General features: G+C 35.0%; 1 protein-coding gene across 1 annotated transcript in view; it reads right to left on the reverse strand.

Annotated features, from left to right (window-relative positions):
• Nucleotides 1-23,979, reverse strand: part of LOC131981617 (solute carrier family 4 member 11-like) — a 41,900-nt gene extending 17,921 nt beyond the window's left edge. Inside the window, exons 1-10 of the mRNA XM_059346000.1 lie at nt 23,864-23,979; nt 15,138-15,188; nt 11,010-11,090; nt 10,572-10,615; nt 8,963-9,182; nt 7,584-7,665; nt 6,272-6,395; nt 4,693-4,902; nt 1,238-1,322; nt 566-691 (exon numbers count right to left, since the gene is read on the reverse strand). Coding sequence (XP_059201983.1) covers nt 566-691; nt 1,238-1,322; nt 4,693-4,902; nt 6,272-6,395; nt 7,584-7,665; nt 8,963-9,182; nt 10,572-10,615; nt 11,010-11,090; nt 15,138-15,188; nt 23,864-23,900 — 1,060 coding nt within the window. The 5' untranslated portion in view covers nt 23,901-23,979. The remainder of the gene's footprint in view (nt 1-565; nt 692-1,237; nt 1,323-4,692; nt 4,903-6,271; nt 6,396-7,583; nt 7,666-8,962; nt 9,183-10,571; nt 10,616-11,009; nt 11,091-15,137; nt 15,189-23,863) is intronic.
• Nucleotides 23,980-26,317: the final 2,338 nt, after the last annotated feature.

Raw genomic sequence — 26,317 nt, forward strand, 5'->3', positions numbered from 1 at the left:
GTTAACGAAAACTAACAAAATAACGAAAACTAGAATTGAAAAAACATTTTTGTTAACTGAAATAAAAATAAAAACAAGAGTTTTTAAAAAAACGATAACTAACTGAAACTGTATTGTGTGGTTACAAAACTAACTAAAATTATAGTGAAAATGTCCTTAGTTTTCGTCTTTGTCAACTTTTTTCATACATAATTCAGTGTTTCGATTTCAACATGCAGGTACACATGGTAAATATGTTTACTGAGACTGGGATGTCCACACACTTCAACCAAAATACAAAACACCCCGAACTGTAAGAGTTAATAACCTTATTGAGGCTAAGATGGATAAACCAAAGGAAATGAAGGCACATACCCATTACAAAAAAACTAAAACTAATAAAAATTAACCTAAAACTGAGCATTTTCAAAAAATAAAAACTAAACTAAAACTAGCAAACTCGCTCTAAAACTAACTGAATTTGAAAACAAAAATTCACAACGAAATTAAAACTAAAACTAATGAAAAATCCGAAACTATTATAATCTTGGTAATGAGTCATAAAAACAACCACAGGAGTTGATACCTATCTCTCCTCTTGTGCTCTCGTCATTCAACGAGCCGAAGGCGATCGCTGGCAGTAAGATGGCGATGTAGAGGAAGATGGCCGTGGTCGTGTATTTCAGCAGACAGCGGTCCTTCCCAGTTATACCTTCATGGATTATTTAAAACCTTATTAAACAACCACACAACAACAACACAACAATTTTCTTATATAACCAAATTGTCAGATGTGATCAGGTTCATTCTTATGAAACAAGGTCAGCTAATGGTGGTCAGATGATGTCACCATGTCCAGAATCAAATGCCTTAAAGAGAACAGTTAGTTATTGTGCTATCAGTTATTGGAATAATTGCCCACTGAATATACGTGAACTGAATAGTAAAGTATCTTTTAATTATTACTTGAGAATGCACTATTTAAATTTGTGAGTAGTTAATTAACATATTTACTGTATGAAAGTGAGAATTAATGTAATAGATATGAATGTAATAACTTATTCGGAATGATTTCTGATGACGTATATAATAATTTCTACAATGTTTAATTGTTAAGTGATTTTTGTTTTGTCTTGTGGACCCCAGGAAGACTAGCTCCTCCCACTTTTGGTGACAGCTAATGGGGATCTTTTTAACAATAAACAATAAACAACCAAAGCAGTCACACTTAATTAGTATTACAGGAAAATATCAGTACCGTCTGTGAAGTCTGAGGGGTAGAGCGGGAGTCGACGACGGAGGTCATCATAAACACCTTTTCCAGCTTTAAAAAATTCTTTCACCTGTGGAGAAAAAGACAGGTTTCAGCAATTTAAACTGGACACTGTAGTCTGTGTGAAGTACTGTTTTTAATTGGCATTTAATCATTTCATAAGTTGTCTATCAAATGATATAATATACCGTATAACAGTCACATGGGGGCATTTTTTTCCTGCATTGAGTACTTTTACATTTAATACTTTCAGTACATTTTCAGATTCCTTGCATTATTTTATTAAAGCATAGACTTTTATGTGTAACAAATTATTTTTAACAAGTCCTCCACTTTCTAATAATCAACACATGCTAACACCTGTTGTTAACATCAAAATAAGTACATACAATATATTTAAAGCTCAAAGAGGAAAATTGTTGTTTAAAACATACACTAATTCTGAATTTGATTCTGTTTTTATTTACATTTTAAACAGTCCCCCAACATGGAGACAATATTTGGAGTTGAAGTTGTAAGCTATCCTATTACAAGTGTTTTTCATAGGTAATGAAAGAGAGTTTACGCAAGTTTAAATAACTTGACCTTGATTATTTGTTTCACACAAGACACAAACAGTGTCCTCCTGGGTCAAAGTCCTTTGTTGCTCCTATACTACATCACCTAATGTGCTGCTTTGTCATAATTAGAAAGGATGCCTAGCCACCTAGCAACAATAAGGGTCGTAATAACCTGCTTGTACACAAAGTAGTGTTGAGAGACCTTTTTTGCTGCATATAGAGCTCTACTTTGCTGACACAGTGGGCTCATGGAAATAATTAAAGGACCTCTCTCCTCTTCACAGAGTTAATGGAGGTCTGAACACGACCTTACATCGAAAAACGCACGTTCAGACTTTGTGAGTGTGATAAGAGGATAAAATATTCCATAAAACAGAGCAAGTTAATTGGGAAATACATTAATTTTAATACATTTGCTGGCTGGATAATGGGTCTTTCTAAATGAGCATAACAAGTACTGGATTTTTGTCGAGGAACGTTGCTGACATTCAGTATAAAATTGGAAATACTAGAGTGTCCATCAGTACATGTTTTTGTTTTATATAACGTTGTAGTTTCCAAAAGGTTAAAAGGTTGCTTTGGCAGCAGCAAACCCACATTTAAATGCTGCTGTGAACTTGTTCAGGACATCAGGTGCAGCCACAACCTGTTGTTGTTGTTAACTTTGCTCTTTTACAACCACTACGTGCTTTCTCTCTAGGCAGTGTTTGGGTGTTCCCTCTTCTCCAGCCTCCTGCTGCGTGCACACATTTCCTCTTAATTCAAACACTGGACATAATGAAGTACTTCATCATTACATGGAGCTGTGCACATTCTGCTGCCAGAGCCATGGCAGACTTGGCAGCTTTTTCCAGTTTGCTGCCCAGCTGCTTCTCGTTCTTTGGGCCTGGCTGATAGAGTGTGGAAACAGGATAATCAGATAATCTGGCTCAACTACTTTACTTTACTGCATCACATCTTTATATGCCTGGATGGAGTGGGAAAACACGAGGGTGGTCTCCACATGTGCAGAGAGCGAACAGTCGGTAGAGAAAATAAATGTTAGTTTTATACGTAACAACTCCTCGTTAGCTGGAGTTTTGTTTCCGATTGTTTGTGTATTAGCTTTTTAGGTTTCTGCTTTTTTGCTCTTTAGTTATACAACATATTTAGCCGGTGTGACTAGAATCTAGACTTTGAGGGGTGGCAACTGCCCCTCTGGGTGTCCCCATGTTAAAAATGCAGTAAAAATGCCCTCTAGGATGCCCTTATGGTAAATAAAACATGTTAAATTGACCTCTCAGTGCCATTTTACTAGAGAAAAAGTGCCCTCTAGATTGCCCTTCTAGTGTTAGTGCTGCATGCCCGTGAAACTGTAAGGCAGTTTATGCAAAATGTGTCTTAAACAGTTCAGGGTTTTAGCAAAAAATGTGTTTGTTTTGGAGGTTCTGAGCAAACGATTGGATAAATGAGACTCAGAGTTAACAAATGTTTTTCTTAATTTCATCAAGAACCTTCTCTGTTTTAGGGATTCTTCGTTCACTGTGGAGGCATGAGAGAAAGACCGTTTTCTGCACAAATTCAAGGTAAAACAGATTTATATATATATATGATTTTTTGTTGTATTTAACCCTTTATCAGGCAAAGAGCTATATTTGGTAACTTCAGGTAATATTTCGAATAAAAAGGTGCAAATTTACTAGATTAAAGTGGCAAATCTGTGCGAAAAAAGTCCCAGATTTACGAGAAAAAAGTGGGTAAAAAGCAATTTTTTCTCCCAGATTCACCACTTTAAATCTTATAAATCTGCAAATTTTTTTCTCGTAGATTTGCCACTTTAATCTCGTAAACTTTTTTCTCAAAATATTATTTCCGTATGTTTTTTTTACACATTCTAGCAGTATGTAATATCCTCCAATATTCTCTAGGGTTGAAATTTGGAATTTGCAAGTATTTCAATGAGTGTCCTATTAAGGGTTAAAGTGGTGGATCTGGGAGAAAAAAGTAGCTTTTTTCCCACTTTTTTCTCGTAAATCTGCGCCTTTTTTCGCGCAGATTTGCCACTTTAAATCTCTTAAATCTGCAACTTTTTTTCTTGTAGATTTGCCACTTTAACCTAGTAAACTGTAAGGCAGTTTATGCAAAAGGTGTCTTAAACAGTTCAGGGTTTTAGCAAAAAATGTGTTTGTTTTGGAGGTTCTGAGCAAACGATTGGATAAATGAGACTCAGAGTTAACAAATGTTTTTCTTAATTTCATCAAGAACTTTCTCTGTTTTAGGGATTCTTCGTTCACTGTGGAGGCATGAGAGAAAGACCGTTTTCTGCACAAATTCAAGGTAAAACTTTTATATAGTTTTATATATTTATATTTATATTTATTTCACTATATTACAAAGTGTTTTTGTGGTGACGTATTACTTTAAAGCTAGGTAGAAATCTGAGGATATAAGCTTTAAATTGGAACAGTTGGAAAAACAATCTTTGTATTCAGTGTTAAAGAGCATAAACAAAGCTATAAAATGTTTTGTTTTGAAATGTTTCTCTGTGGTAATTCTGCAGTAATCATTTTGACAGAACACATAAAGGGGAGACTGAAACAGCAAATCTTAATTTCATCAAGAACTTTCTCTGTTTTAGGGATTCTTCGTTCACTGTGGAGGCATGCGAGAAAGACTGTTTTCTGCACAAATTCAAGGTAAAACAGATTTATATCGTGTTTTTGTGGTGACGTATTACTTTAAAGCTAGGTAGAAATCTGAGGATATAAGCTTTAAATTGGAACAGTTGGAAAAACAATCTTTGTATTCAGTGTTAAAGAGCATAAAAGAAGCTATAAAATGCTGTTTTGATTCGCAGCACAGGGTCAATATGTCACAGTTTGTTCACCGCTTCTTTCACACCTTAAGTGGTTTTCCCCTTCGTGGATCTGAGTCTTCTACTTCCTCTACGACCGGCTTCTCCGTGACGATGGCGAGCTGCTGCCGCTGGTAGACCAGCTCTTGTTTGAACTCCTCCTGAGTCTGAGCCTCCAGAAGCTTCTGTCTGAAGGAAATATCAGAGAACATCGAGGCGAATGTTCGGCCGAGTTCGATGGCCGTCTTGGTGCTTTTCTGGAAAGAATGAGGATAAAGTTACAACAGATTCAGGCACTGAAACAACAAAATATACCAGACAATCACCGTGATATTAAGAATTTAAAATGTTGATATTGTGCTAATAATACACAGACATTTTATAATGAATCCAGTGCCTCTAAAATAATTTATGTCAGTGCTCACTTTCTTTGATGTTCTGTCCACCTTCCTAAACGCATAATTAATTTACCCAAAAAGAGGAGAAAACGCACAATAAACAAAGTTAAACACAAATGTTCTATAAATATTGTGGTCATGTTATTATGGTATCTTCTTTTGGCCGCGACTATATATCAAATTATTCTTATTTTGTGAATTTTTTAACAATAATAATAATACATTTTATTTGGAGGTGCCTTTCTTGGCACTCAAGGACACCGTACAAAAAAGATAGAAAAGATTCAGCAGTAAAATACAATAAAATACACAGAATTAATAACAATACAATACAAAAGATAGATTGGACAGGGTAATTGTGATCAGAGGGAATAAGCAGTTTTAAACAGATTTTTATTGATATATATATAACAATAAACCCCCTTATCTTTTTTGTGGTATGAAACTTTCTACCTATTTCACAAACTCAACATTAAAACAACTTATATTTTATTGTCAGATTGACATAAGACTTGTTATTAACCCTCCTGTTATGTTGTTTCTCAGGAACAGCAATAATGTTCGTGGGCATGTTTAATCATCCAAAAGTGTCAGAAACCAGAAAATCTGAATAAACATTATTTATATTTCATTAATAACTCCATTACTAACCATTTCAATCAATATTTTGTGCAATGGTGTTCTTTACCTCTCATTGATCATGGTTCAATGAGGATAATTCACTCGTTTTTAATTTTTTTTAAATGCATGTTAAAGCTTTATGTACATTGGAAAGACCTACATATAAATTACAATAGTTTTACATGACTTTGAGTTTTTGAAAATTTTATTCACCTCTTCTTTTCAGGGTCAGATTGACCATTGAACCATATTTATGTAATATAAACATGCAAATATGTGAAATGAACCATTTTAATTTTTTATGTTGATTACACTTATTAAGCCAAGCAGAAGAAGTTTCATCCCAAAAAAATACTTTTAACTATTTATTTTTAGTTTTTTAAACTTTGAAATGGGTCAATTTGACCCGCAACATAACAGGAGGGTTAAGCAGAAGGATTCTTGTTTTTGTTATGTTTTTCTACAGATATCGTGATAATATCACCATCTTCCTTTGACCTCAATAATCATGTAGTAAATAATCTCATATCCTAGTGTGCATGTATTTACATATTTATGCATTGACACACATGCAACCTGACAAGTACCAGAGAGATTAGTCTCTTACGGTTCGGGGCGGGGCCAGGATGAGGATGACGTAGCGGGCCTCGCAGCAGTTCGATCCCCAGTTCTGAGGCCTCTCCAGCCGGGCGATGCAGACGTGGCGCCTCTGCAGGCTCCTCACATTGGAGCTGAAGTGATAGAAAATAATTTATTTTAGATCAGTGGTGTGTAAATGATTGATTGTGCAGCATACTGTATTGGCAGGTGTAAATTAGCAAAGCCAGAGCAAAATAACTTTCCTAATGAAAAGGTTTTTTTGTTGTATTTAACCCTATATTTGGTAACTTCAGGTAATATTTCGAATAAAAAGTAGCAAATTTACTAGATTAAAGTGGCAAATATACAAGAAAAAAAGTTGCAGATTTAAGAGATTTAAAGTGGCAAATCTGTGCGAAAAAAGTCGCAGATTTACCAGGAAAAAGTGGAAAAAAAGCAACTTTTTTCTTCCAGATTCACCACTTTAAATCTCATAAATCTGCAACTTTTTTCTTGTAGATTTGCCACTTTAATCTCGTAAACTTTTTTCTCAAAATATTATTTTCGTATGTTTTATTTTTTTTACACATTCTGGCAGTAGGTAATATCCTCCAATATTCTCGAGGGTTGAAATTTGGAATTTGCAAGTATTTCAATGAGTGTCCTATTAAGGGTTAAAGTGGTGAATCTGGGAGAAAAAAGTTGCTTTTTTCCCACTTTTTTCTCGTAAATCTGCGACTTTTTTCGCGCAGATTTGCCACTTTAAATCTCTTAAATCTGCAACTTTTTTTCTTGTAGATTTGCCACTTTAATCTAGTAAATTTGCAACTTTTTTCTCCCAGATTCACCACTTTAAATCTCATAAATCTGCGCATTTTTTTTCTCGTAGATTTGCCACTTTAATCTCATAAACTTTTTTCTCAAAATATTATTTTCGTATGTTTTATTTTTTTTACACATTCTGGCTGTATGTAATATCCTCCAATATTCTCTAGGGTTGAAATTTGGAATTTGCAAGTATTTCAATGAGTGTCCTATTAAGGGTTAAAGTGGTGAATCTGGGAGAAAAAAGTTGTTTTTTCCCCACTTTTTTCTCGTAAATCTGCGATTTTTTTCACGCAGATTTGCCACTTTAAATCTCTTAAATCTGCGCCTTTTTTTCTTGCAGATTTGCCACTTTAATCTAGTAAATTTGCAACTTTTTTCTCGAAATATTACCTGAAGTTACCAAATATAGTTCTTCGCCTGAAAAAGGGTTAACTCTACTAACCATGGTGAATGTTGTGTACTGAAGAATTAGTGAAAATAACACTCCTTCACATAAATATAGATGAACTCACAGAATACAAAGCCAGGACTGCTGGTAGCGAACACCAGTGGACGTAGCGGTCACACCCTGAATGGTCTCTGACAGGAGGTGAACTGTGGGAGCATAAAACATCTCAATTAGCTGCCAGAAAGAGTTCATATTTCAAGCAAACACTCCCACACTGCAAAAAAAGAAAAGTTGGGTGAACTCAAAATTTAAAGGCAACAAACTTCGATAAAATTTTAAGTTGGACAATTAAACTAAATATTTTAAGTTTTGTTTTTGAGTTTGCTCAACTCTGAATTCAGATTTTTGAACGTATAATTTTACATTGTAATAACTTTTAATCCTTACTTCTGCTAACTTCTGCAATGTGCTGAATTGGCACGATTGTAACGCCGCTATGAAATGTCAGCTAATGTTGCGACCACAATTTTGAGTTAGCATTGATACGCTAATGGCTACTCTTGTAGCTGTAACAAGCAACGCCGCTAGCATCAGTTAGCCGCTAGCGTCAGTTAGCCGCTAGCGTCAGTTAGCCGCTGGCGTCAGTTAGCCGGTAGCATCAGTTAGCCGGTAGCATCAGTTACCCGCTGGCATCAGTTAGCCGCTGGCATCAGTTAGCCGCTGGCATCAGTTAGCCGCTGGCATCAGTTAGCCGGTAGCATCAGTTAGCCGGTAGCATCAGTTACCCGCTGGCGTCAGTTAGCCGCTGGCGTCAGTTAGCCGCTGGCATCAGTTAGCCGCTGGCATCAGTTAGCCGCTGGCATCAGTTAGCCGGCAGCATCAGTTAGCCGCTAGCATCAGTTAGCCGCTGGCATCAGTTAGCCGCTGGCATCAGTTAGCCGCTGGCATCAGTTAGCCGCTAGCGTCAGTTAGCCGCGAGCATCAGTTAGCCGCTGGCATCAGTTAGCCGGTAGCATCAATTAGCCGCTAGCACCAGTTACCCGCTAGCATCAGTTAGCCGCTAGCATCAGTTAGCCGCTAGCGTCAGTTAGCCGCTAGCATCAGTTACCCGCTAGCATCAGTTAGCCGCTAGCATCTGTTAGCCGCTAGCATCAGTTACCCGCTAGCATCAGTTAGCCGCTAGCATCAGTTAGCTGCTAGCTTTCGCTAATGACCGAATTTCACCGATTTTCCCGAATTTCCCAACAAAGAAATAAGAGTTATCAGAACTATTGTCCCTTGTTGTGAACCCCAACTTAAAGATATAAGTAACAACAACTCACCAACTTGTTTTTGAGCAGACAACTGGCTTCCTTTGTTGTGCTAACTTACATTATTGCCCTAAATGTCAATCATTTATATTTCCAAGTTTTACCAACTTAAATCACTGTTTTAGGCCAAAAAATACAAGTTTTCTTTTTTTGCAGTGTACTCAAAGCGCCTCTAACATGTCACATTGCTCACCATTAAACTCCTTCCCTCCTGCGTCCGTGAACAACGAGTTCATGACTTCGTCGGGGTCGCAGCTCTCGTGGCCGTCTTCCGCCACATGAGCTAACATTCTCCTCAGGACTTCGTCCAGCGTGGAAGCCTTCTCGTCCAGGAGGATGCTGGCCTGGGCCAGGAAGCTGTCCAGGTCTCTGTGGGCCCGCACTTCCTCCTGGAAGTTCATCGGCTTCACATACTAGTGAGAGCCAAGAGCAAAGGCAAAATGATTGATGGTGTAATAATATCATAGGTATTCCGAGGTGAAAGGTTATTTTTTGTTTTTGCTGACTGGATGTTTCCTCCCAGTTCACTGCTTTGAGTTTTAGCTCAGATCAGAAGCTCAGTTTAAAGGAATACTTACCAAGGTTATAATAGTTTTGGATTTTTCATTAGTTTTAGTTTTAATTTTGTTGTGAATTTTTCAGTTAGTTTTAGTTAGTTTTTAGAGTGAGTTTTCTAGTTTTAGTTTAGTTTATAGTTTTTGAAAATGCTTAGTTTTTATTAGTTTTAGTGTTAGTTTTAGTTTTTTTGTAATGGGGTATTAGTTGGGTGCGTGATTCAAAGAGGTCATAATAAATGTTTCCTTTATTTCCTTTGGTTTATCATCTCAGCCCCAATAAGGTTATTAATTCTTACAATTCTTGGTGTTTTGAATTTTGGTTCCAGTCTCAGTAAACATATTCACCATGTGTTGCATGTTCAAATAGAAACACTGAATTATGAATGAAAAAAGTTGACAAAAATGAAAACTAAGGACATTTTCACTATAATTTTAGTTAGTTTTAGTTAGTTTTGTAACCACAAAATACAGTTTAAGTTAGTTATCGTTTTTTAAAAACTCTAGTTTTTATTTTTATTTCAGTTAACGAAAATGTTTTTTCAATTCTAGTTTTCGTTATTTTGTTAGTTTTCGTTAACTATAATAACCTTGATACTTACCACACTAAATAATAATTTGTAGGTCAATAAATCATCCCGTGTTAATTTGTGTTAAACTTGCTTTTTGTTGCACTGGTAGACTTTGAGGGGAGGCAACTGCCCCTCTGTTAAAAATGCAGTAAAAATGCCCTCTAGGATGCCCTTATGGTAAATAAAACATGTTAAATTTTACATTTTACTAGAGAAAAAGTGCCTCTAGATTGCCCTTCTAGTGTTAGTGCTGCATGCCCGTGAAACTGTAAGGCAGTTTATGCAAAATGTGTCTTAAAAAGTTCAGGATTTTAGCAAAAAATGTGTTTGTTTTGGAGGTTCTGAGCAAACGATTGGATAAATGAGACTCAGAGTTAACAAATGTTTTTCTTAATTTCATCAAGAACTTTCTCTGTTTTAGGGATTCTTCGTTCACTGTGGAGGCATGAGAGAAAGACCGTTTTCTGCACAAATTCAAGGTAAAACAGATTTATATCGTGTTTTTGTGGTGACGTATTACTTTAGAAATCTGAGGATATAAGCTTTAAATTGGAACAGTTGGAAAAGCAATCTTTGTATTCATAAACAAAGCTATAAAATGTTGTTTTCTGTGGTAATTCTGCAGTAATAATTTTGACAGAATACATAAAGGGGAGACTGAAACAGCAAATCTTACTTTTCTTGTTGTGTTCAAAAGCCCAAACCCAGGGAAGTCAGGATCTGCAAATAAAAGCCACATAGAGATATATATTTGGACACAAAGTCTGAGCCTCCAGCATCTTATCTTTGCTTCAAATGGTTCTTTAATATTCCTGGAAATAACTAAAACATCTCTCTTGTATTAATAGTTAATAGGGAGCAGTAGCTGCCAGTTAATGTCCATGAACTGTGTCTCCGTTAGGACGACTCTGGGAATCGGAGCTGGCATGCATGATTACAGAGGCTGCAAATTATTCTCAGACAATGAAAGTCACTAGACGAGAATGCAATGAAACAGAGCTGCAGAGAGCTATTCATCTGTTTTGTTGAAAGATGGAACCATTTGTTTTCTAAAATGTACGTTCTTAGAACAAATCACACCATGGACTGAACATGTTATTTTATTAAAACACACCTGAAGCACTGATCTGGGTCTGGTTGTCATAGATGTGATCTTTGTGTGAAGGTGAATCCTCCAGCTCGCCGTCCTTCAGCTCTGTGGAGAAAAACACACATGGTCACTGTTATAAATTCCCTTTGTGACCAGCAAATACACCCTATTAATCTGTTAATTTGATTATATTGATATTGTTGATTTAAACAGGTTAATAATTTATTCAGGCACTTTTTAGTTCAGTCTGTTTGAGTCGGGCAGTTTACAGGGCAGCTAGGTTTTTATGTTCGGGGTCCTTAGAATCAGCATGTGTTGAATAATGTGTGTGTACTGACCTGCTGCTGAAAAAGTTTAAGATAAAGAAGTTAAAGTCAAAACGGTGTCCTTATTCCCTAACCGGAGTACCAGCACAACACTTTCCCCCTATAGTTCTTTAATAGTCACAGTCAATATCAACCAGTTTATATATAGATCTGTATGGATACTCAACATTAACATGTTTTTATGTCCAAATTGTCACAGACTCCTAACCTTTCCTAATAAGATAAATAGATAAAAATTCGGTTGTCACAGCAGTCCAGTATTCAAGTACAATAAGATACAATAGAATAAGATACTGAGGTAGCATAAATAAAAACAACAATAGAAAAAAACACAGAATAGAACAAGGACACAAGTTAAAAAAAATCAGATCAGTTGGTATGATGGTTGGCAAGATGATGTTTATTATAATGATACTGATGATATAAAGGCAACAAAGCTATAGTGACTAGACGGTATATAATTGTAATAATAGTACACTATATAGTATATAATATGTAATAATAAATAAATAGTAACAATATAAAATAAAATAATTAAAAATAATTAAAATAATTATAAATAATTATAAATAAAATAATATGATATATAATATATAAATATATAATAATAATAATAATAATAATAATAATAATAATAATAAATAAGGCCGGTATAATAATAATAGTAGTATATTACAGTATATAGTAATAATAATAGTAATGTCAGCAACAGTATATATAATAATGATAATAATATATAAGGAAGCTATTTAAAAAGCATCCAAAGAACTTGTGGAGAAGCGGTGAAAATGAATAAGTTTGTACTTCTTCTCGTTCCTTTTCAAACATGTAAACAAGGTTGACGATTTATTTTGCTATAGGCTTTACATTTTCTGTAAATATTAATTGTTTTTATGATCATTTCTCTTTTCTTTTTTTAATATGTTTGAAATATGCGGCCATCAAAAGTAATAATAATAATAATAATAATACATTTTATTTGTAAAGCACTTTTCATTGTTAAAAGCAATCCCAAGGTGCTACAGAGTACAACAAGATTAAAAACAGGTTAAAAGGCCAAAACACAATGATACATTTAATAAAAGGCTTTTATAAAAAGAAAGGTCTTTAGGACTTTTTTAAAAGAAGTATGACAGTTTGAAAAAAATGAAAGTATAACCGTCCAAGCCTGGTTCAGGCTGCATGGGTCAGATTCACCACATGTGAACTCCACATGATGTGAAGCTGCAGAAGTGTTTGATTTATTATTTTGTGTGTAGAATCGGCTGTGAATGGGAGATGATGTTGAGTTCATTGATGTGTGGGGGTTAATGAGAGACTTAACCTTTCCCCTTCATGGGGGTTATACACTGGACCAGTTCATACTGGTGAAGTCAATGGATCCATTCACAACCCCAGTGGTGGAATGTAACTCAGTATTTAAAATGATTATGCATGTTTATAAATGAAACCACAGAAAAGTATGTTAAGAAGTTAAAATTAGCCCTACCTTGGTGACAGTAAAATGCATCAAATATAATAATACAATAATATATTTGGAATATATAAAATAATCAGAGTGGGTCCATTCTGCATAATGAGTACTTTTACTTTTGATATTTCAAGTACAATTTGAAGCTGATCCTTTTGTACTTTTACTTCAGTAAGTTTTGAATTCAGGACTTTTACACTGTAAAACCCAACTTGTTGTTTCAACTTAAATATTTGAGTGTCCATGCTGCAAAATAATTTTGTGTCAAGACAACAAAGACAGTCGAGTTGACTCAAATGAATCTTGATATTTGACTCAATATTTTAGTTAAAATTACTTTTTGCACCAATCTTTGTTGTATTGAAAAGGAAAAATGAGTTATAATAACAAACAAGCAACATTGGGTTTAACAGTGTACTTGTAGTGGAGTAAGTTCACAGTGTGTATTAGTACTTTTACTTAAGTAATGGATCTGAATACTGTTGACCAGTTGACTGACAATTCAAACACATACTTCAATTTGCTGTCTTGCTGTAAAATGAGAGCTTTGTGACCTGGCCGCCATATTTAGACCAGTCAAGCCTAAAGGAGTTGGGTCAAAGGGGGCCAATTCCATAACATGCACTAGTTTCTCATGACGTGTTTAAGGTCTGTATGTTATGTAAATATGTAACTGTATTCTGTGTTTGCTGCCTCTTGGACAGGGCTCCCTTAAAGAAAAAAGAGCTTCTTAATCTCAATGGGATATTCCCTGGTTAAATAAAGGTTAAATAAAAAAAATAAAAAAAGCCTACACCAAGCAGCGAGCAGAGCAAACCAGACTATCTTGGGTTCTGTCATGTCTTTCTATTTGTTTGCCAGATTTGTTGCATCTCCACCATTATACATCCAAGATGCAAATACTATGTTCCTTTACTTCTGAAGCTCTTACTATAAGCATCCACTGTTGCCATGGAAGAATTAGTTGGAAGCTCGCTTAAGATGCCTTGTTCATCAGTATCAAAGTGTAAATGTCTGGAGCAAGGTTATAATAGTTTTGGATTTTTCATTAGTTTTAGTTTTAATTTTGTTGTGAATTTTTGTTTTCAAATTCAGTTAGTTTTAATTCGTTTTTAGAGTGAGTTTTCTAGTTTTAGTTTAGTTTTTAGTTTTTGAAAATGCTTAGTTTTAGTTTAGTTTTTATTAGTTTTAGTGTTAGTTTTAGTTTTTGTGTAATGGGCTATGTGTTGGGTGCCAGATTCAAAGAGGTCATAATAAATGTTTCCTTTATTTCCTTTGGTTTATCATCTCAGCCCCAATAAGGTTATTAACTCTTACAGTTCTGGGTGTTTTGAATTTTGGTTCTAGTGTAAACATCCCAGTCTCAGTAAACATATTCACCATGTGTTGCATGTTCAAATAGAAACACTGAATTATGAATGAGAAAAGTTGACAAAAACGAAAAACTAAGGACATTTTCACTATAATTTTATTTAGTTTTAGTTAGTTTTGTAACCATAGAATACAGTTTCAGTTAGTTATCGTTTTTTTAAAAACTCTAGTTTTTATTTTTATTTCAGTTAACGAAAATGTTTTTTCAATTCTAGTTTTCGTTATTTCGTTAGTTTTCGTTAACTATAATAACCTTGGTCTGGAGTTGTGTCTTTGCTGCAGTACTTTTGTTTAAACTCACTTTACAGTGAAGTAATAATGAAGAGCGTTTCATAGAAACGACTGCTCTCCGTCTCAAGGTTAAGACTCAGAGCCAGCCACATTAACAGCGTCTCCAGTAAGGGACAATTTATTTCCCCTCCCACCACTCTGCCATCTGTTGACAAGCACACAGCTAGAGAGAGAGAGACCCAATAAAAACTCCCCCTGAAACCAGACATGCGGCAATGTAACAATAGCTGCTGCTCGTAAATTCCTTAATCGTATAGAAGATAAATATGGCATCTCTTTTTATAAGGGGGAGAAAAAACAGCGGCAGAATTAGAGAATTAACCTTAACCCTTGATGAGCAAAGCTTGGAGCTGTGATTATTCCTGCTTCCCATCATTGACTCAGAGATCATCTCCCTCATTATTTACCCATTAATTAACCTCTCAACACTCTGTGCTGTGCTCACCAGCATGTGAAATGGGTCATCAGTGAGCAGAGAGAAGTATTGGCATTAGCATAAATAGCTGTAGCAAGAAATTTACATGAAAAACGTCTGTATTCTGCCTCTTTTCCTGAGGGGGGGAAGACTGAATAATGTTCTCTGTGCTTGCAAAACAGATAATATAATGTAAATAAATAAAAGAACAAGACCCATGCTGAGAAAAGCCATGAAATGACATAATAATAATAATAGTGATTACTGCAGAGACGCACCCATCTCCTGGAAAACATATCCGTTCTTGGACCTCCCGGTGGACGGATCCTCTGGAGGAGAAAAGACAAATGTGTTATAAACGTCTTGCTCAGCTTTTATTATCAAACATTATTGTATGTGCATGTATTAACTCACAATCTTCAACCACAAGTGGAAAGGTTAGAACAAACAGTGTTGCATTATCATTCATTTGGAGTTGTGTTTGTTACCGCTTAACCCTTTATCAGGCGAAGAACTATATTTAGTAACTTCAGTGGATATCAAAATGGAGAAAAAAGTTGCAAATTTACTACATTAAAGTGGCAAATCTACAAGAAAAAAAGTAGCAGATTTAAGAGACTTAAAGTGGTGAATTTGTGCGAAAAAAGTCGCATATTTATGAGATTTAAAGTGGTGAATCTGCAAGAAAAAAGTTGCTTTTTTTCCCACTTCTTTCTCATAAATCTGTGACTTTTTTCCACGCAGATCCACCACTTTAAATCTCTTAAATCTGCAACTTTTTTCTTGTAGATTTGCCACTTTAATCTAGTAAATTTGCAACTTTTTTCTCGAAATATTTGGATATCGGTGAATACGGTTCTTCGCCTCTCTGCCAACTCAAATGGATCTTTCGCTGCTAAATGTTTCACCAGCGAGTTGCTAACTTCAGTCAGCTGTTTGGTGCTGAGCAGGTACAACATGGTCTCACAGGAATCCGTGAAATAGCCACGGATTCGCTTAACTCAAAATCCGTGGAATAGCCACGGAATCACTCAAATTTCCGTGAAACTGACACGGATTTGGCTACAATGCAAGTTAATGCCAGTCATATCCCGTGGCTATTCCAACATACAAAGTGATTATGTACATTCACTGAGTGAATATTTAGAAAATAAAACATATATTTCTCGCTAGAAATGTGATCAAAATCCATTTTTATGCAGAAACTAAGTCAAAATATTGACTTTTTCACTAAAAATGAGAGAACTGTCCGCCATGTTTTTTATTCTGACCGCCGGGACCTTGAAAGTCACGTGACTTGGAACAAACCAATAGGAACAAATATCTAATAATCTAATTAGATATTTGTTCCTATTGTAACCAATAGGAACAAATATCCATGGAATAGCCTAGTAGGTCTAGTATTTGGTTCTTATAATATATCGATGCCTAGACTCCAGATGCACACCAACATCATAACATCCTAAATACTACAACATGATCAAAAGCAGCTATTCTCAACCTTGGGGTCGGGACCCCAATTGGGGTCGCGAGATGATTTCTGGGGGTCGCCAAATCATTTAGGAAGTCAGCATGTGTTATTGTGTTTTAGTCTTTTTGGTCACTTAATGTCTTTTTTTGGCCATTTTGTGTCCTTTTTTGGGTCATTTTGTGTCTTTTTAGGTCATTCTGTTTCTTTTTTTGGTCATTCTGTGTCTTTTTTCGTAATTTTGTGTCTTTTTTTGGTCATTTTGTGTCTTTTCAGGTCATTTTGCGTCTTTTTTTGATCATTTTGTAGTCAATTTGTGTAATTTTTGGTCATTTTGTTTCTTTTTTCAGTCATTTTGTCTTTTTTGGTCATTTTGTGTCTTTTTAGGTCATTTTGCATCTTTTTTTGATCATTTTGTGTCTTTTTTTGGTCATTGTGTGTCTTTTTTGATCATTTTGTGTCTTTTTTTGGTCATTTTGTGTCTTTTTAGGTCATTTTGCGTCTTTTTTTGATCATTTTGTAGTCAATTTGTGTCTTTTTTGGTCATTTTGTTTCTTTTTTTGGTCATTGTGTGTCTTTTTTGGTCATTTTGTGTCTTTTTAGGTCATTTTGCGTCTTTTTTTTTATCATTTTGTGGTCAATTTGTGTCTTTTTTGGTCATTTTGTTTCCTTTTTTTGGTCATTTTGTTTCCTTTTTTGGGTGATCTGAACTGTGCGTGTGAGATTGTGTTCAGTGAGCGGGGGTCACGGACAACATGCATGTTAAATTGGGGGTCGTGACTCAAAAAGGTTGAGAACTACTGATCAAAAGCACTGACTAGACATCATTGCAGAGCTATTATGTTTTTTAACTGGCACAAACTGACCAGCACATGGTGATAAAACCATGTGAACCTGGACTCATGTTGAGTGACTCAGTGTGACCCTGTTGTGTCTCAGCAGCTCTCACTTCACACGCCACAGAAACAGTCATTCAGCAGCAGGCTGCAACCTTTCAGCTACTCCCATCGCTCACACGCTGAGTGACTGAGATTAAAATATCTGAGCGTGTTGAATCATTATAGCCAGTGTGAAGCCGAGCCGGTCAGACCAGGAAGACCCTTTAAAGTTATTACACTCCCGGCCAAAAGTTTTAGAACACCCCAATTTTCCCAGTTTTTTATTGAAATTCAAGCAGTTCAAGTCAAATGAACAGCTTGAAAGGGTCCAAAGGTAAGTGGTGAACTGCCAGAGGTAAATAAAAAAAGGTAAGCTTAACCAAAACTGGAAAATAATGTACATTTCAGAATTATACAAGTAGGCCTTTTTCAGGGAACAAGAAATGGGTTAACAACTTAACTCTATGGAGTCTTGGGCTATTTTGTCCATTTTTGAATTCTTTTCATGTCTTTGTAAGTCATTTTGTGTCTTTTTTGGTCATTTTGTGTCTTTTTTTAGTCATTTTGTGTCTTTTGGTGTCTTTTTTGGTCATTTTGTGTCTTTTTTTAGTCATTTTGTGTCTTTTGGTGTCTTTTTTTGGTCATTTTGTGTCTTTTTTTAGTCCTTTAGTCCAACATAAAATGTGATATTGAATCTTTTTTTTTACTTTCAAATCACTATCATGCTCAATAAAGAATTTTAAATGTTGCAAATGTGCATTAATTTCAGAGTACACTGAGACATTAAACTGCATCATTTTCAATTAAATTCTGGAAAAGTTGGTGTGTTCTAAAACTTAGAATATTAGTGTATATATATATAAAAATTAGGTAGATACGACAGTTCTGGAGCTGCTGAAGAGGATGGTGAGAAACAAGGCATGCTGAGATAATGAAACAGAGACTTCTCTGCTCTGGTTAACTAGACTCTGACAGCAGCTGTGTCTGATGTTTGTATAGTCGTCATGTATCTGCTCACCACCAGCTTCTCCTGGCCTCGGGCACAGATCGGCTCCAGGGGCTCCCAAGCAAGAATATATCTCAAAGCAGATTAGACAGAACATTCCCAGGCCTCCTCCACTTCACAGGAGTCTGCACGGATCTGCCTGATTGAGACCTTTACTGTCTTCTCTCATAGATGTCCCATTTTGTGTCTTTTTAGGTCATTTTGCGTCTTTTTTTGATCATTTTGTAGTCAATTTGTGTCTTTTTTGGTCATTTTGTTTCTTTTTTCGGTCATTTTGTGTCTTTTTTAGATCATTTTGTCTCTTTTTTTTGATCATTTTGTGTCTTTTTTTGGTCATTTTGTGTCTTTTAAGGTAATTTTGTGTCTTTTTTGGTCATTTTGTCTCTTTTTTTGATCATTTTGTGTCTTTTTTTTGGTCATTTTGTCTCTTTTAAGGTAATTTTGCGTCTTTTTTTGATCATTTTGTGGTCAATTTGTGTCTTTTTTGGTCATTTTGTTTCTTTTTTCGGTCATTTTGTGTCTTCTTTGGTCATTTTGTGTCTTTTTTGGTCATTTTGTGTCTTTTTAGGTCATTTTGTGTCTTTTTTTGATCATTTTGTAGTCATTTTGTGTCTTTTTTTTTGTAATTTTGTGTCTTTTTAGGTCATATTGCGTCTTTTTTTGATCATTTTGTAGTCAATTTGTGTCTTTTTTGGTCATTTTGTGTCTTTTTTTTGGTCATTTTGTGTCTTTAGGTCATTTTGCGTCTTTTTTGATCATTTTGTGGTCAATTTGTGTCTTTTTTGGTCATTTTGTTTCTTTTTTTGGTCATTTTGTGTCTTTTTTGGTAATTTTGTGTCTTTTTTTTGGTCATTTTGTGTCTTTTTCGGTCATTTTGTGTCTTTTTTTGATCATTTTGTGGTCAATTTGTGTCTTTATTGGTCATTTTGTGTCTCCAGGGGGCTCCTAAGCAAGAATATATCTCAGCACAGATTAGACAGAACATTCCCAGGCCTCCTCCACTTCACAGGAGTCTGCACGGGCAACAGGGTGCCTGCAGCTAATACAACGAGCTGTTTGTAGCTGAGGATGATTTACTCTGCCTGATTGAGACCTTTACTGTCTCGTCTCATAAAGATAAAGGTCAAGTTTATTGGAAATGCTCTCCACTGTATTTTATCAGCAGGATCAACAGCAGACACTGAACACTAACGCTGCACATTTCTCTCATCAGCTCCAACAGTGAAATAACTGTGAAGACATAAACGACATTTGTGCTTCAAATTTAACGACTAACAGGAGTGTCGGCGTGGGGATTTAGTTTTCTTTATCCATCATCGTTCAGTCAGAACAAACTGCTGCAGTAAAAGTTATCAGAGAGGATTTTTTTCAGCCGTTCTGCAGGTTACAAGTGCGCGTGCTGTGTGTTTCCTGTTGGCAGGGTTCGGTTTCTGTTATCTACTTCCTGTCACTCTGTGCAGGCTGTGGTGTTTGTGGTGACATTGACACGACTCCTTTAATACTTTATACCTTTACACTTATATAGAGACCTTTACTGTCTTGTCTCATAGATGTCCCATTTTGTGTCTTTTTTTGTGTCTTTCTTTGTAAGTCATTTTGTGTCTTTTTTTGGTCATTTTGTGTCTTTTTTTAGTCCTTTAGTCCAACATAAAATGTGATTTTGAATCTTTTTTTACTTTCAACACACTATCATGCTCAATAAAGAATTTTAAATGTTGCAAATGTGCATTAATTTCAGAGTACACTGAGACATTAAACTGCATCATTTTCAATTAAATTCTGGAAAAGTTGGTGTGTTCTAAAACTTTTGACCGGTAGTGTATATATATGTATAATTGTTTATAATATTTGTATGTGACTATATTGATTATTCATATATATATATATATATATATATATATATATATATATAAATATAGAGAGCTGTTAAGGGGTAGGACTCGATAAGTTTTTTTACTTCTTCCTACTCCCTATCGAGCTTGCAGAAAGTGTCTGTTTTCTCAATTTTTTGTTTTGTTTTTTTATTTATTCATCTATTAATATTTAAACTTGTTTTTTTGTTGTTGTTTTTTTACTTGCTTGCATGTTCGAAATAAAGACAGTCCGTGTGTTGTCAGGCTGATGTTTAACATCTTTAATCTACTAGTTTTGTCTGACCTGCAAGAATATCCTAACTCTGTGACTAACCAGTGATATAATTATAATTTCTGCACCTCACGGGACCAACCAGGCTGACTTAAAGCCTGAGGCGTCTGTTATTAACCCCTGCCACCCTGCTGTCTGAGGCTAGACGTGTCCTTGAGCAACAGGAAACACAAGAATTGTTGTTTGGTCTCCAGAAAGAAACAAGAAAACTCTGCTGAACTCTACAAGGTCACTAATCAGAGCAGAAGGGACAAACTGTTCATAAATATAGTAAAAGATTCTATTCTCAGCTACTTCCTACCAGATATAAAACTCTTCTGCTGCAGCTTAATCAACCTTATCAGCTGTGAACTTGACCACGGCTGCTGTACCATGAACAGTGTTTACTCTGTAGCTCACAATGTACACATTTATATATCGAAATACAGATCTTTTTTTTGTCATTTTGTGTCTTTTTAGGTCATTTTGTGTCTTTTTAGGTCATTTTGCGTCTTTTTTGATCATTTTGTAGTCAATTTGTGTCTTTTTTGGTCATTTTGTTTCTTTTTTCAGTCATTTTGTGTCTTTTTTTATCATTTTGTGGTCAATTTGTGTCTTTTTTGGTCATTTTGTGTCTTTTTAGGTCATTTTGTGTCTTTTTTTGATCATTTTGTGGTCAATTTGTGTCTTTTTTGGTCATTTTGTTTCCTTTTTTTGGTCATTTTGTTTCTTTTTTTGGTCATTGTGTGTCTTTTTTGGTCATTTTGTTTCTTTTTTTGGTCATTTTGTGTCTTTGTTAGTCATTTTTTGGTCAATTTGTGTCTTTTTTCGTCATTTTGTTTCTTTTTTTGGTCATTTTGTGTCTTTTTTTGATCATTTTGTGGTCAATTTGTGTCTTTTTGGGTAATTTTGTGCTTTTTTTTGGTCATTTTGTGTCTTTTTCGGTCATTTTGCGTCTTTTTTGATCATTTTGTAGTCAATTTGTGTCCTTTTTGGTCATTTTGTTTCTTTTTTTGGTCATTGTGTGTCTTTTTTGGTCATTTTGTGTCTTTTTAGGTCATTTTGCGTCTTTTTTTGATGTAGATGTAACTCTTCTGCTGCAGCTTAATCAACCTTATCAGCTGTGAACTTGACCACGGCTGTTTGCAGGCTGCTGTACCATGAACAGTGTTGACTCTGTAGCTCACAATGTACACATTTATATATCGAAATACAGCAAATAACAGGAAGGAGGAACTGCAGCTCATTCCACTTCAACACCTCAAAGACTGACGATAAGGACGGCCTGGTGTTTGGTTATCAGCTCCACTGGACCAGCAGTAATCTCAGTCACACAAGTTGGATTTCACCAACCAAAGAACACATGTGAAGGTGTTCCTCTTCACTTGGACATCAGATAATAAGTCAGAGTGACCTGCAGCATTAATCCTCCAGGAGTTTAATGGTTTCAGTGGAACATTTTTCTTTAATATCAGTCAGTTTTTCTGGTCATTTTGTGTCTTTTTAGGTAATTTTGCGTCTTTTTAGGTCATTTTGCGTCTTTTTTTGATCATTTTATGTCTTTTTTGGGGTCATTTTGTCTCTTTTTTTGATCATTTTGTGGTCAATTTGTGTCTTTTTGTCATTTTGATTCTTTTTTTGATCATTTTGCGTCTTTTTTGATCATTTTGTAGTCAATTTGTGTCTTTTTTGGTCATTTTGTGTCTTTTTTGGTCATTTTGTGTCTTTTTTTGGTCATTTTGTGTCTTTTTTTGTCATTTTGCGTCTTTTTTTGATCATTTTGTGGTCAATTTGTGTCTTTTTTGGTCATTTTGGGGTTTTTTTTGGTCATTTTGTGTCTTTTTTGGTCATTTTGTTTCTTTTTTTGGTCATTTTGTGTCTTTTTTCGGTCATTTTGCGTCTTTTTATGTCATTTTGTGTCTTTTTAGGTCATTTTGTGTCTTTTTTTTATCATTTTGTGGTCAATTTGTGTCTTTTTTGATCATTTTGTGTCTCCAAGGGGCTCCCAAGCAAGAATATATCTCCTTCCTCTTCACTTGGACACCAGATAATAAATCAGAGTGACCTGCGGCGTTAATCCTCCAGGAGTTTAGTGGTTTCAGTGGAACATTTCTCTTTAATATCATTCAGTTTTTGTAATAAGTCTGAGGATAATAGCAGCAAATGATGGGGATCGGGTCGGTTTTAAAGCCCAATTGTATCACATTATTCTCAACTTCAACTTGAAAATGTCTTCAATCAGAATGGAAAAAGGCAAGATTAGAATATTAGACATTTTTCTGCAAGATAATCTTCTTAATCCTTGACCTGAGAAAATTCAAGTAGGCTTTCTTAACCCATTAATGGCACTGAACAGAAAAAACAGTGTGTTTTTAGGCTTGAACTACAGCTTTTATTAGCAACTAATCTGCCAATTTTCTTCTCAAATAATCTATCAGTAGTTTGTTCTATATAATGTCATGAAATAGTGAAACATTCCTGATGTTTAACATCTTTTAAATACTAGTTTTGTCCGACCAGCAGCTTAAAACTCACATTTATTCAGTTTTTTCAGCAGCTAAAATGCTAGAAAAATACAATTTGATACTATTAGCTGATTATCAAAATACTTGTGTCTTTTTTTGGTTGTTTTGTGAATTTTAGGTCATTTTGTGTCTTTTTTTGATCATTTTGTGGTCAATTTGTGTCTTTTTTGGTCATTTTGTGTCTTTTTTTGATCATTTTGTGGTCAATTTGTGTATTTTTGGTCATTTTGTGTCTTTTTTTAATCATTTTGTGTCTTTTTAGGTAAAACTCACATTTATTCAGTTTATTCAGCAGCTAAAATGCTAGAAAAAATACAATTTGATACTATTAGCTGATTATTAAAATACTTTCCAATGATTTTTCTGTTGAATAATTGTTCTTATGTGTTGGATAGCTGCTGTTGTTGTTGTGGTTTTCAAGCGGTTTGATAAAAGAAGAAGTAGCAACTGGGATGATGAAATATATGACACAATAGCAGCATTAACTTATAGACTTCCCCCCTCAATACAACCCAAATATAAAGTATTTACAGATTAATTTCATGTATTTTTCTGGGACCGGCGTGCTGCAGCACAAGCATTAAAACAGATGCTAAAAATAATTTGGTGCTGCTGTTAAAACCTTCCCTGACAGACAGAAGTGTGCCATTTATTGCCGTATTGTAAATATTGACCCATATCCTTTTGACTTTCTGGCTCTCCCGGCAATAAAAGGCATCTTGCTCATATTCTGTGGTTTTAATATCAAGAATATGAAGCCGTAAAAAAGGCAAATATCACCATAAAAAGCAGGAAAAATAAAAGAAAATAGAAGTGTAATGAGATTATTGTACAACTAGAGATGCTTTAAAACACATTCACTGTTTTTCTACATGCTGTCATTACACACACACACACACACACACACACACACACACACACTGCAGAGAGGGTTTCTCCACGTGTTTGACACACTTGGCTCAGGTTGCACCATGAAAGAACTTCTCAGCCCGGTAAAACTCACCAGATGGCTCAAAATGGAGGACCTTTCTGCCTTCCATGTTCTCCAGGTTATTGTAGATGAGATGTTTCCAAAAGGTCAACCCATCATCCTCCTCTCTGCTCCCAAAACCTCCTGCACTCACTGAGATCTCCTCTCAGTAGCTCACACACACACACACACACATGGGGAGGAGGAGGCACCTCCCTGACCCTCCTCCAGGAGCACATGGGTTAGAGAGAGGAAGTAGGAGGGCAGGAAGAGAGAGAGAGAGAGCAGCTGTGGGGTTTTTCTGCTGGGTCCTTGTGCCTCTATATGAAGTGAAGTTTATGCTTTAGGTGGCTCTTCTTCTACTGTTTCTACTTTTTACAATAAAGTTCACCATGTAGCTAACTATGTAAAGTTTGAACTTTTGATCATTTTGTGTCTTTTTTTGGTCATTTTGTTTCTTTTTTTGATCATTTTGTGTCTTTTTTTGATCATTTTGTGGTCAATTTGTGTCTTTATAGGTCATTTTGTTTCTTTTTTTGGTCATTTTGTGTCTTTTTTGGTCATTTTGTGTCTTATTTTGGTCGTTTTGTGTATTTTTAGGTCATTTTGTGTCTTTTTTTGATCATTTTGTGTCTTTTTTGGTCAATTTGTGTCTTTTTTGGTCATTTTGTTTCTTTTTTTGGTCATTTTGTGTCTTTTTAGGTCATTTTGTGTCTTTTTTTGGTCATTTTGTGTCTTTTTAGGTCATTTTGCGTCTTTTTTTGATCATTTTGTGGTCAATTTGTGTCTTTTTTGGTCATTTTGTTTCTTTTTTTGGTCATTTTGTGTCTTTTTTGGTCATTTTGCGTCTTTTTTTGATCATTTTGTGTCTTTTTTGGTCATTTTGCGTCTTTTTTTGATCATTTTGTGGTCAATTTGTGTCTTTTTTTGATCATTTTGTGGTCAATTTGTGTCTTTTTTGGTAATTTTGTTTCTTTTTTTGGTCATTTTGTGTCTTTTTTGGTCATTTTGCGTCTTTTTTTGATCATTTTGTGGTCAATTTGTGTCTTTTTTGGTCATTTTGTTTCTTTTTTTTGGTCATTTTATTTCTTTTTTTGGTCATTTTGTGTCTTATTAGGTCATTTTGTGTCTTTTTTGGTCATTTTGTGTCTTTTTTTGGTCATTTTGTGTCTTTTTAGGTCATTCTGCGTCTTTTTTTGATCATTCTGTGGTCAATTTGTGTCTTTTTTGGTCATTTTGTGTCTTTTTTGGTCATTTTGTGGACAATTTGTGTCTTTTTTTGTTCATTTTGTTTCTTTTTTTGGTCATTTTGTGTATTTTTAGGTCATTTTGTGTCTTTTTTTGGTCATTTTGTGTCTTTTTAGGTCATTTTGCGTAATTTTTTGATCATTTTGTGGTCAATTAGTGTCTTTTTTGGTCATTTTGTTTCCTTTTTTTGGTCATTTTGTTTCTTTTTTGGGTGATCTGAACTGTGCGTGTGAGATTGTGTTCAGTGAGTGGGGGTCACGGACAACATGCATGTTAAATTGGGGGTCGCGACTCAAAAAGGTTGAGAACTACTTTGATTTATTTCAAAGCTTTTGTAGTTGCAGCGTCTTCTGAAACATGATCCATGTGTTCTGATGTTAATCCTGCAGCAGATGTCCCGTTTGTAAATGAAAGTACTCACATACCACAGAGTGCTGCAGGGAGGACTTATTGTAATGTAGGCCAACCCGGAAGTTATCATCGCTCTGGTTCCCTCCACAAAAAGCAAATGGGATTTTGAATTATTGCAGATGATAATAATAATAATAATAAGGCCTATGGCAAAGAAACGTTTATACTTACATGTGTAGTTCAAGAAGAAAATCCTCACAAGCAGTGGTGGAAGAAGTATTCAGATCCTTAACTGCAGTAAAAGTACTAATATCACACTGTGAAATTACTCCAGTACAAGTAAAAGTCCTGCATTCAAAACTTATTGAAGTGAAAGTACAAAAATATCAGCATCATAATGTACTGAAGTACTTAACCCTTAATAGGACACTCATTGAAATTCTTGCAAATTCCAAATTTCAACCCTAGAGAATATTGGAGGATATTACATACTGCCAGAATGTGTAAAAAAACAACATACGAAAATAATATTTTGAGAAAAAAATTTACGAGATTAAAGTGGCAAATCTACAAGAAAAAAATGTGCAGATTTATGAGATTTAAAGTGGTGAATCTGGGAGAAAAAGTTGTTTTTTCCCACTTTTTCTCGTAAATCTGCAACTTTTTTCACGCGGATTTGCCACTTTAAATCTAGTAAATTTGCAACTTTTTTCTCGAAATATTGCCTGAAATTACCAAATATAGTTCTTTGCCTGATAAAGGGTTAAAGTTAAGTATTTGTTATGCAGAATGGACCCACTCAAATTGTTTTATATATTCCAAATATATTGTTATATAATTTGTAAAGATAGGGCTATTTGATCATGTTTTTGTTTTGTTTTTACGTTA

This window comes from Centropristis striata, chromosome 12 (assembly GCF_030273125.1).
Source record: "Centropristis striata isolate RG_2023a ecotype Rhode Island chromosome 12, C.striata_1.0, whole genome shotgun sequence".
NCBI classification, from domain to species: domain Eukaryota; kingdom Metazoa; phylum Chordata; class Actinopteri; order Perciformes; family Serranidae; genus Centropristis; species Centropristis striata.